Below are 11,751 nucleotides of genomic sequence, written 5' to 3' on the forward strand. Positions count from 1 at the left end.
TACATTCCATAGGTCGCTATAGATATAATAAAAAGAAAATTTATAATAATTAATCACATGGTACACGTTCTGCCACACTGTCACCATATAAACCCATTACCCACCGTCCATATGAGTTGCATTTAAAGTTGTAAATTTCTTCTAAAATTTTTAATTCGAATTATTAAATGTAATTTTAGTACAATAAATTCGTTTTCCTTGCAATGTTAGTTATTGAACTAAAATTGAAATTTGATTAAGTAGATTATCACAAACAAAATTTGATAAACTATATGGCTAATTCTGCTAATTTCCCATCACATATATTCATGTGTCACTATATATGTGCATATTTTTTTGTAAAAATTTAAGCAAACATCAAATGTATATTCTACAAGTTATTATTATAAATCCCTTCCTAATGAGGTGTATGATTTGGAGTAAGTGATGACTGAGTCAATGCTAATGAATTTTATTTCTCCGATTCATCCCAAACTTTCTTGAGCGAATCTATCACATAGCATTTATCATATAAAAAAAGTTATTATTACAAATCAATTTCACAATCTCATATGCAAAATGAACTAGTTTAGTAATGTTTGAATTGTTTTACGTATTTTCTGCGAGTTCTTTTTTTTTTTAAGAAAAAACATTTCCCGAAAAATAGTGCATTCGGCTTTATTTTACGGCTGATATTTTTACTTTGCTTGTTAAGTCATGCTGAATTGAGATAATATCAAAAAAAATACAACAGTTTAAATTTTATTTAAAATTTTTAACTTTATTTTATTGCATTAGAATATTATATATAATGACAAGTATATTTAGGGTCTTGGCCTGAGATAATTTTTAATGGTTTACGGATTAAAAATTTTAATACACAGTTGTTAGAATATTGCCTAACAATAAAGTATATTTACGTTAAAAAAAAGTATTAGGATAAAGTGAAAACTAAAACTAAAGAGTAATAACAACCATGCTAAAAGATAAAAACGGATTATTTTTTTTAAAAAAAAGATACAAACTGAAAAAAAAAAAGAGTAATTTATTTTATTTTAGAAAAAAAATCCGAATAAACAGATCCGTGAGAAAGAAATTTAATTTTTTAAAATATCTGTATAGAAGGCCCTCGCCTCTCTACAGAAATCCATCCTGGAATTTTCTGTAGAAATATCAGATGAAGACCACACTAATTAAGACACCGAATCTACGCAAAAAAAAAATACAAAAATTGAGACGATCTCACGTGTCATTTTCGTGAGACGAATCTTTTAATTGAGACCGTCAAAATAATAAATATTCTCCATTAAAACTCTCGATCAACCGACTCCTTCTATGCTGCACCGGCAGCATCTATGGTTCATGGGGCCCGGGCCTCATTTTATGGGCCCGGGCTCCATGAACAGTCCAGATCCACCGGGTGTAATTCACCCCGTGGATCATAGAAGGAGCCCGATCAACCTTATTCTCTACTCTTTTAAAGAGTTCATTAAAGGCACCTCTTCCCAAGTCTGAATGTGATCAGTTTAGGGATCTTAGTGCTAATTTGGTAGACGCATTTATTAATGTATCACATTTATTTCTTAACTCAAATCTTTCACTGCACGTGCATGTTGAGCCACTATAATTGTGAAGAAGATCTTGTAATTGTTTTTGGCTTGTCGTCACGAGAACTCTTGAAATGACAGTGTTATATCAGTTTAATTGAGTTCCTATAAGAGTTGTACAAATCAAATTTTTCAAAGAAATCCATCCTACAAGAGAAGAACGAGAAGACGTAGAAATAGTATTTAACCTTCCGAATTCCATAAACAAATTTTGTGTCATGATACATCATGTTAATTCTGTCATCTCTCATCTCCTATTTTATTATTGGCTATGTTTGCATCTGCCTATTATATTTTCTATCCATCTACGAACGCCATATTCACCGCATCTTCTTGAGCATATATATCTATCGCACACTTGAAAACATTTATGGTGCTAAGCTGACTGAGATAACTACACATATTTATAATAACTAGTAAAAGTCACGTGTGTTCAAGGACGTATCTATGTTGGGGCTATGGTGGGCTATAGCCCACCCCAAAACTTTTTTTAAATATATATATATATATATATATATTATTAATAATGTTATAAAATTTTTACATTTATAATATAAACATTGTTTCTCTGAAATTTTTCGGTAAAAAACTTACTCTCATGATTTTAATTTGGTCTCTCAAGTCTTGAGTACACACAAAATCTATTTGTTTTAGATTAATTTTAAATATTGTAAGCTTGTGTGATACAAATGTATACAAAAAAAAATGAAAATTTTCATGATTGAGCTAGAACTAAAAATCGTAATTCTTAAATAATGAAAATTAAAATTTTTTTTTTTAGTTTTGATCAATTATTCAATGCTTGATCAAAATAAATTATGTGGATTGAGAAAAAAAATTAAATCATATTTATTGTCATTTGTCATATTACACTAAAGACTAAATTCATAAAATTATCAAATGAGTTTAAAAAATATTGTATATAAATTTTTTTATTTTATGGTAATAATATATAATTTATTATATTAAGTTCAAGCCTCCCCTAACTCTAATTCCCGGATCCGTCTCTGCGTGTGTTGCACGAGGGAACAACTCTTTATTATCGATAAATGTTGTTAAATAAATGAGTTGAAATGAGAACAGATAAACATGCAATTAGTTAATAATTTTCATGATATTTTAGTAAATATTAAATTCAATGTAATATGATCTTTACAACATTTTTTTTATAAAATGAGTACGCATAATCTTGTTTAAATATTTTATATGTTACAAGTCTAATTGAATTTATAGACGTTATTGCAAATAATGGTTGTAACAAATGCTATAATTTGTATAAATTAGACATTAAGCAAAATATATAATTTGATGTCATGACATATTTAATAAATAAAATTTAAGAAAAAATATAATAAATAATACATAGTGTTGAAAAATTGTTTTACCACTACCGATTTTGAAATAATAATAATAATAATATAGATAATGCATTCTAAATTCTAAATTAAATTACAGCGTTTTTTCTTTCTTTACATAACCATTTTTTCTTCTTTCACGATTTTTTCGTTTGTCATCAATTATTTATTCTTAAAAAAAATAATTTTCTCATCATATTCGATAATAATTATTGTGATGTTTTCTCTATCAATTATTTTTATTTTTATATCTTTATTTTTTTATTCTTTTATTGGATCATGCTAAAATAATTCTTTGCAAGAGTGTAAATAATTTCATTGTACTCCATTCTTGTGTTATTATTTTCTATTACTTGCAAGGCAATATCGTTAAAAATCAATGTGTTATTGGACGTTTTTTCTATTTTTAAATTTCATACTAAGTTGTTCGAAATCTACTGTTGCAATAATTTTTGTCGCTAAATTTTTTCTAGAATGTTGAATGCTTTTGATTAAAATTGTTAATATTTTGTCTTGTATTTCAACCGTCTTATCCATTTTGAGAATAAATGTATATATTTTTTATTTTGTGTCTCTAAAATCTTGTAGTATATTGAAGTGATGTTGTCCTATAAATAAAGAAGATTTTATTAATAATTTATAACAATATATGGGACCGAGCGCTTGCTGCTTTACCAAAAGCTATAACTGGCGGTAATAGTGCAACTCAAATCTTTTAAACCGCACAGCAGCCAAGCTTCATGGTTCGATTGTTTTACCCAGCAAGGACAATTATTGCATTTAACAATCTTCATTGCACTCCTTGTAATCAATGAAAATCGAACTCATGATCTTAGCTCTGATACCAATTGTAGGACCGATCGCTTGTCACTTTACCAAAAGCTTACAGTTTCAATGTTCATCACTTACAGTCACCGTTATTATAGTTATATATATTAATAGTTTAAAATAATGCATTATCAATAACTCATGTTAGCTTATAGATATAATATTCAATGTAGTTTTTTTTTTTTTTTTTGCACAATATTGATATTGATTCTTATGCAATTATTAACTCGAGTTTCCATCATTTGGTTGATTAATATTGAGCAAGTATGACATGTTTGGTACCATGCATTTGTTTTATTTTCTTTCTTATGTATGTATGCTCTGAATCGATATGATTTATTATGTATTTGATAATAAGTGAGATATGTTAATCAAATTAAATAAAATATTCATTTTGTAATATTCTAATTTATGTGTTAATTACTTGTTTTACAAGTATTGATTTATGTAATAATAATAATAATAATAATAATAATAATAATAATAATAATAATAATAATAATAATAATAATAATAATAATAATAATAATGCATTCTAAACCTTAATTTAAATTATTAATAAATATTTTTTACTCTATATGTTGAATTTTTATCTCTTTCATGATTTTTTTTCTATTTATCATGCATTATTTTTTCTCTATGAAAAATCAATATTCTTATCATCTTTATTAATAGTAGCACGTTTGGGAGAGTCTAAACTCGTCTCTTCGAGGCAGGTTTAATACAAGGTTAAGTTTAGACCCAGTCAATTATCATCCTTTTATTGAAGTGTTGTCGTTCTTTAAATAAAGTATATTTTATAATAATTGGTAATATATATACTATTTGAAAGAAAAACTATTACATGTTTTGTTATGGAATCAATATAATATTTAACATTGCAACTAATAAAAAAATTTGCAATATTTTCGAATAATGAGTTTTAATATTTTAATCATTTATGGTCATCATTATTTTATATCTACATTAGCAGTTTAGAATAAGACATTATCAATAACTCATGTAATTTTATAAATATAGAATTTATTGTAGTTTTACCTTGTCACAATGTTGATATTGAAACATATACAATTATTACAGTTAGTGTTTTCTATTGTTTTCTTGAGTAATCTTAAACAATTATGGTTTGTTTCGTATCTTGAATTAGTCTTATTTTCTAACTCATGTTTGTATGCTTTCAAACAATATTATTTATTCTGTATTTTTTAATAAGTGAGATAGGTTAATTAAAATAAATATATATTTTGTAATTTCTTATCTTTAGTGTTGATTATTTATTTTGTGACTATTGATTTATGAAAAACAAATGTAATATAGATAATGCATTTTAAACCTTAATTTAAATTATTGCGCAAATTATTTTTTTCTTTTATATTTTGAATTTTTCTCTCTCAATTTTTTTTTCCATTTACCATCCGTTTTTTTATTTCTCTGTGAAAGAATCAATTATTAACTCGAGTTCCCATCAGTTGGTTGATTAATATTGAGCAAGTATGAAATTTTTGGTACCATGCATTTGTTTTATTTTCTTTCTTATGTATGTATGCTCTGAATCGATATAATTTATTACGTATTTGCTAATAAGTGAGATATGTTAATCAAATTAAATAAAATATTTATTTTGTAATGTTCTAATTTATGTGTTAATTACTATTTTTACGAGTATTGATTTATGTAATAATAATAATAATAATAATTATGATGATGATGATAATAATAATAATAATAATAATAATAATAATAATAATAATAATAATAATAATAATAATAATAATAATAATAATAATAATAATAATAATAATAATAATAATAATAAACAACAACAACAACATATATAATGCATTCTAAACCTTAATTTAAATTAGGGAAAATTGCTTTTTTGATCCTGTATGTTTGTCACTTTGCAATTTCAATCCTTTATATTTTCAGATTTCAGTTTTAGTCCGTTATCTTTATTTTGTTGGCAATTTTAGTCATTTTTCCGACGTGGCGCTGACGTGGCACCAATTCAGTGCTAATGTGGAGCTGACGTATACAGTGCCACGTAAGCATTTTAGACTAAAAAGGACCGAAATTGCCAAAAATCAGAACATACAGGACTAAAACTGAAATATGAAAACATAAAGGACCAAAATCGCAAAGTGACAAACATACATGACTAAATTTGCAATTTTTCCTTTAAATTATTAATATATATTTTTTCTCTATATGTTGAATTTTTATCTATTTCACGATTTCCATTTACCATGCATTATTTTTTCTCTATGAAAAAATCAATATTCTTATCATCTTTATTAATAGCAATTTCTATGGTGGGTTTGGCCAAACGCGAAGACCCACGCGGACCTGTTTGTGACCACGTTTAGGCGAGTCTAAACTCGTCTCTCTGAGGCAGGTTTAATACAAGGCTAAATTTAGAATCGGTTCATTATCATCCCTTTATTGAAGTGTTGTCGTTCTTTAAATAAAGTATATTTTATAATAATTGGTAATATATATACTATTTGAAAGAAAAACTATTACAAGTTTAGTTATGGAATCAATATAATCTTTAATATTGCAACTAATAAAAAATTTACAATATTTTCGAACAATGTAACACCCCAGTTTCAATAATTTTTTCATTTATGGTCATCATTATTTTATATCTACATTAACAGTTTAGAATAAGACATTATCATAACTCATGTAAAATTATAAATATAGTATTTAATGTAGTTTTACCTTCTCACAATATTGATATTGAAACCTATGCAATTATTACAGCTAGTGTTTTTTTTTGTTTTTTTATTATTCTTGTACAATTATGGTCTGTTTCTTATCACGAATTCGTCTTATTTTCTAACTCATGTATGTATGTTTTCATGAAATATTATTTATTCTGTATTTGTTAATAAGCGAGATAAGTTAATTAAATTAAATATTTATTTTGTAATTTCTTATCTTATGTTTTGATTATTTATTTTTTGACTAATTTATGAAAAAAAAATGTAATATAGATAATGCATTCTAAACCTTAATTTAAATTATTGCGCAATTATTTTTTTCTTTTATATTTTGAATTTTTCTCTCTCACTTTTTTTTTTTTCCATTTACCATTTTTTTTTTATTTCTCTATGAAAGAATCAATACATATATCATCTTAATAGAATTTTTGTGATGATGTCTTTTTCTATCAATCATTTTCATTTTGCTATCGTTATTATTTTATTTTTTCGTTGGACATGGTTTTTTTATTACTAAAAATTTTTTAGTTGCAAGAATAACAATAATTTCATCGTTTCCAACTACATTCTGGTATGTATCGTCTTCTATTACTTGTATGTCAATATCGTTAATGATTGATGTAATTGTTGGACATCTTCTTTTCTTTTTAATTTATTATTTCTTAAAATATAATTATCTCCTTTTGCTTATAATGTTTTCGTTGCCGAAATTTTTGATTGAATTTTCAATGTCATTAGTTAAAAACGTTTACATTTCATCTTTTATTTCAACTTTTTTTTCTATTTGTAGAGTAAATGCATATTCTTATTTATTTTGGTGTATTTAATATTCCTTCATTAATTGTAAGACTATCTTATAATTTTTTTTAATGGTTTTAGCTTTTATGAGGAGAAAAATTAGTTTACTTTTTTTAATTTCAACTTTTGTATATATGATATGTGTGTGTTGGTGTATTTTTTATTTATTATTTTAGATTAAAACTTGACTCTACTTGAATTGAATTGATTTATTTTAACCTTATCATAATAATTAATTTTACATATAATATAAATATTGATTTACGTTTATGCCCTAACTAAAATGTTGTTTTTACTTTCATAACCCTATATATTTTTATATGGTTTTGCTTATAGTGTAAATAAAAGGATAAAGTTGTTATTTCACAATTGTAAAACTTTGACCTTTTATTCACACTTTTAAATAGGTATAGATATAGATATAGATATAGATAGTGTAAATAAAAGGATAAAGTTGTTATTTCACAATTGTAAAATTTTGACCTTTTATTCACACTTTTAAATAAGTAAAGTATAGATAAGTAATAATTTTGGCATAAAATATAATATTTTTTAATGGATAACCTATATAAGAGATCCGTCTCAAAAAAATGATCCTTGAGATCGTCTCATAAAAGTTTTTGTCAATAAAAAATATTTAATTCACTTGATCAGTGTGTTCGATACGGATGAAATTTTTGATCGGTTCAATTGTCGAGAAAAAACATCAGTTTTGATCGGTTCAATTTGTCGAGAAAAAACATCGATCAATCAAATATCGATGACGTGTAACTCATCTGACACTAAAATCTCAAATATGAGACCATGTCTCGAGTTTTAAATCTCATTATAACAATCTCCTCTCTCAATTAAAAAAAAAAAGATTGATCAATCAAACTTTATAAAATTGATTCAATAAATAATGAAATTAACCAAATAATCACCACTACATCGAATATCTATCTATCCACAAATTTAAAAATATACACGATTCTTAAAACTCTCACTCCCCAACAAAAATTTGTATCCACCACATATAAAAGCTGATTAATTAAATTCAACATCTACATTCTTCTTTGATCATCCGTATTACACATATATAGTACTCTACCCACATAATTTATTCTAAGAATTAAATATCTAATAATTATATATGAACAATCTCACACACTTTAACAGTGTCAGCCTCGAGTTTTTTTGAGAATATAAAAACCAAAAGATTTATTTCCCGAAAAGCCAGCTGTCGACCATTACACGACAAGAAAGTCGCTAAATTAAAATAGCTAGTCGTTGGTTTTTTCCCTGAGTCAACAGCGTCAGCTCCCCCGAAACAAGAACGTGTGAAATATATATACATATTCCCCCGCGTAAGCATCTTCTACTTTTTCCACGCATTTCTCGTTCCAGATTCCTCCTTATCCTCGCCACCATCTATATAAACCCATGATTCCTCCCCCAAATTACTTGCAAGAATAATCCCACTATAATATTAATTCACATTCCATAAGTTTTCAGAAAAAAGAATTACACGTACGGATATATATAAAGATGAGCCAGCTGGGTTCAGAAAATAATTATAATGTGTTCGATCGTTTGCCGGATGAGATCTTGCATTCGGTATTTAGCAGATTGAACGATGCTAAATCTCTGTGTGCATCCATGGCAGTGTGCAGGCGTTTCTGTAGCATAGTCCCTCAAGTTGATGACATATTTCTTCGAGTCCCTCGGAGGAAACCTGTTATTCGAGCTCATGAAAATGGGCAATATTGGACTAGGATTTTCTCCAAGAATCTGTTGCTTAAATCGCTGATTATCAAACCCCTTCGCTTCATTTCTGGGTTGATGATTAAATTGAAGGCCAAGAAAGAGGATCAGTACTGTGATTGTGATGGCTGCTCGTATCACACGCCCAATGAGATTCTCAAGCCTTTTGGAGAGATTCGATCGCTTCATGTCAAGATTCCCAGTTATGGAGATGAAAATATGGGTTCTGGGAAGAATCCAGATGTTTGTACGAATTTGCTGAAATGGAAAGCAGAATTCGGGAGCCAAATTCAGAGCTGCGTGATTCTTGGAGCCAAATCTTGCTCGGAAATTAGCGAGAAATTGGTCGGAGAGAATTTTTGTGAACCGGATTTGATTTCTGATGAAGAGCTGAAACTGAGGATTGTGTGGACGATCTCATGCTTGATCGCAGCATCAGCGAGGCACGAGTTGATTCGAGAAATCGCGAAAGAGAGGGAAAACATGGAAAATGTGGTGATATCGGATGTGAGTGATCAGGGGAAAGTAAAGATGAACAGAGGGCAGATTCAAGAGATGAGGAATTCTTGGAAGAAAGGCGGAGATGATCAAGTTCATTCCTTGAGGATGAAAATGTGGTATGTGGAGAAATTGGAGGTACCCAGTATGGGGAAGGTGATGGAGGGCGCGACGGTGGTGGCGGTAAGGCCGTCTGCCGGCGGTGGTGACGGCGGGATGGAGGAGTTGGTGGCGGCGGCGTTTGGTGGGGACGTGGTTGGCGAAGCCGTCGGGAGATTGATGGCGGCTAGCAGGTGTTACACGTTGGAAATAAGTTCCTTTTGACTTTGAGTGGTCAATTTTTTCAAAATGTCATTTTTAATAATCTTTTATTTTGGTCAAATTATTACAGTTTGCTTCTTCAATTTTGCAACCAACACGTTTAAGAAGTTGTTTGTTTTTTTTTAAAAAAAAAGTTTAAGTTGACCTTTTTTTTTTTTTTTTTTTTAATGTAGATATATATAAAATTTTGTTATTTTGATGCATGCCGAATAATAAAAATTTTAAAAGTATATATTATATATGTGGAGGAAATTTTGATTACGATTGCAAGACAAAATCCTAATAGTTTGTGCCTAAATTACATGCATGTACATAAGGAAACTAGGATCAATCCTCAGTCACGTTATTGAAAGACATATATTGTATAGCGGGAAGACCTTCTTTATGTTGCGGTTGGATTGACGTGTAGATGATGGATTACAAATCTATAATATTCACATCACTATGAGAAAAAACAGAGATTAACGACGCAAAACCATTGTTAATTAGAAATATGACGAATCGTGCTTTCTTTAGTCGTTAGAAACAATGATCGTTTTACAAAAAACAGTCATGCTTTCTTTAGTCGTTACTCGTTAGAATCAAATATAATGTTACAAAAATTTCGCTAATATTAGCAAATCTTTTACCAAAACCGTCGCAAATATTAGCGACCGTCGCTCATATTTGCGACCGTATTAACAAAATGTCACTATTATTTATATATAAATAAAAAAAATAATACACACATATATACATACATGCATATACATACTAATTAATTATATAAATATAAATTAAGGTCATATCTTATAAATTTAGGGGTGTTCATTGGTCGGTTCGGTTTTAATTTTTTTAATTTCGGTTCGATTTTTGATTTATAAAAAATGTAATCCGAAGTCAAACCGCTCTAATTCGGCTCGGTTCGGTTTTTGTAATATAATGGACCGGTTTATACGATTTGGTTTGATCGATTTGATCATTAATAATACATAACACAATAAAAGAAACATAAATTCCATCCAACGTGTAATTTAAATACCCCAACACACAAATTAAAGTTATAGTCATATATATATTGAAGAAGCAAAAAATTACAAACAATACAAGGACAAACATTCAACCATAGTCCTATAATATTTTCAAAAAAACAAAACAAATTTTGATTCGGTTATTCTGATTTTGATACAATTATTAAAATTAATAATATAAATACATTTTAAAATTTTATATGTTTTTTACATGATTTCTTAGTAAAAATTTTAAAAATAAAGTTTAAATGAGTTACATAAAAAAAACAATAACTAAAAATTACATAAACAACAATCAACTAATCAACTATAAATTACATAAACAACAACAATGAATTAAATAAACAACAATCAACTAAAAATTATTCAAAATGATTATTCATTCACTAAATATTATCTCATAACATATATAATATAAATAAAAAATATAAATAAAATTATTAATTTAATTCAATTTCGGTTTTTTTCATGATAGTTTAGTAGCATTGTTATGATTCATATTGGTAGTAAGGAAATTTTCAAAATATGATAAATAGGGGTGTTCATATTTCGGATAAAACCGAAAAACCGAAAATCTAAATCGAAAAAATCAAAGATCGAACCGAAAAATCATCACCACAACAGGAACATGGTTAAGGAGGAATCAAATTTTCTTGTACCAAACACCCTTTGGGAAAACTATTTTAGAATCAATACATCTTTACAGAGTTATTCTTAACTAGATATATTGAGCTTTAAAAATAGAGAAGATCTCATAGATGACTGGACATCAGCTATGAAAATTTCATAAGGAGGAACTCTTGATCTCAATAAAGAGGGATTCATTAAAAAAATTTAATGTGTTGATGGGATCGGTAAAGATATCCTGGGACATATCTGCATTAGA

At 27.4% G+C, this 11,751-nt stretch overlaps 1 protein-coding gene across 1 annotated transcript; it reads left to right on the forward strand.

Moving 5' to 3' along the window:
• The first annotated feature begins 8,820 nt into the window (after nt 1–8,820).
• Nucleotides 8,821–9,858, forward strand: LOC140873989 (F-box protein AUF2-like). The gene has a single exon (XM_073277271.1). The coding sequence runs from the start codon at nt 8,821–8,823 to the stop codon at nt 9,856–9,858; it is 1,038 nt and encodes a 345-aa protein (XP_073133372.1).
• Nucleotides 9,859–11,751: the final 1,893 nt, after the last annotated feature.

The sequence above is a fragment of the Henckelia pumila genome, chromosome 1, assembly GCF_033568475.1.
Source record: "Henckelia pumila isolate YLH828 chromosome 1, ASM3356847v2, whole genome shotgun sequence".
Taxonomy (NCBI): domain Eukaryota; kingdom Viridiplantae; phylum Streptophyta; class Magnoliopsida; order Lamiales; family Gesneriaceae; genus Henckelia; species Henckelia pumila.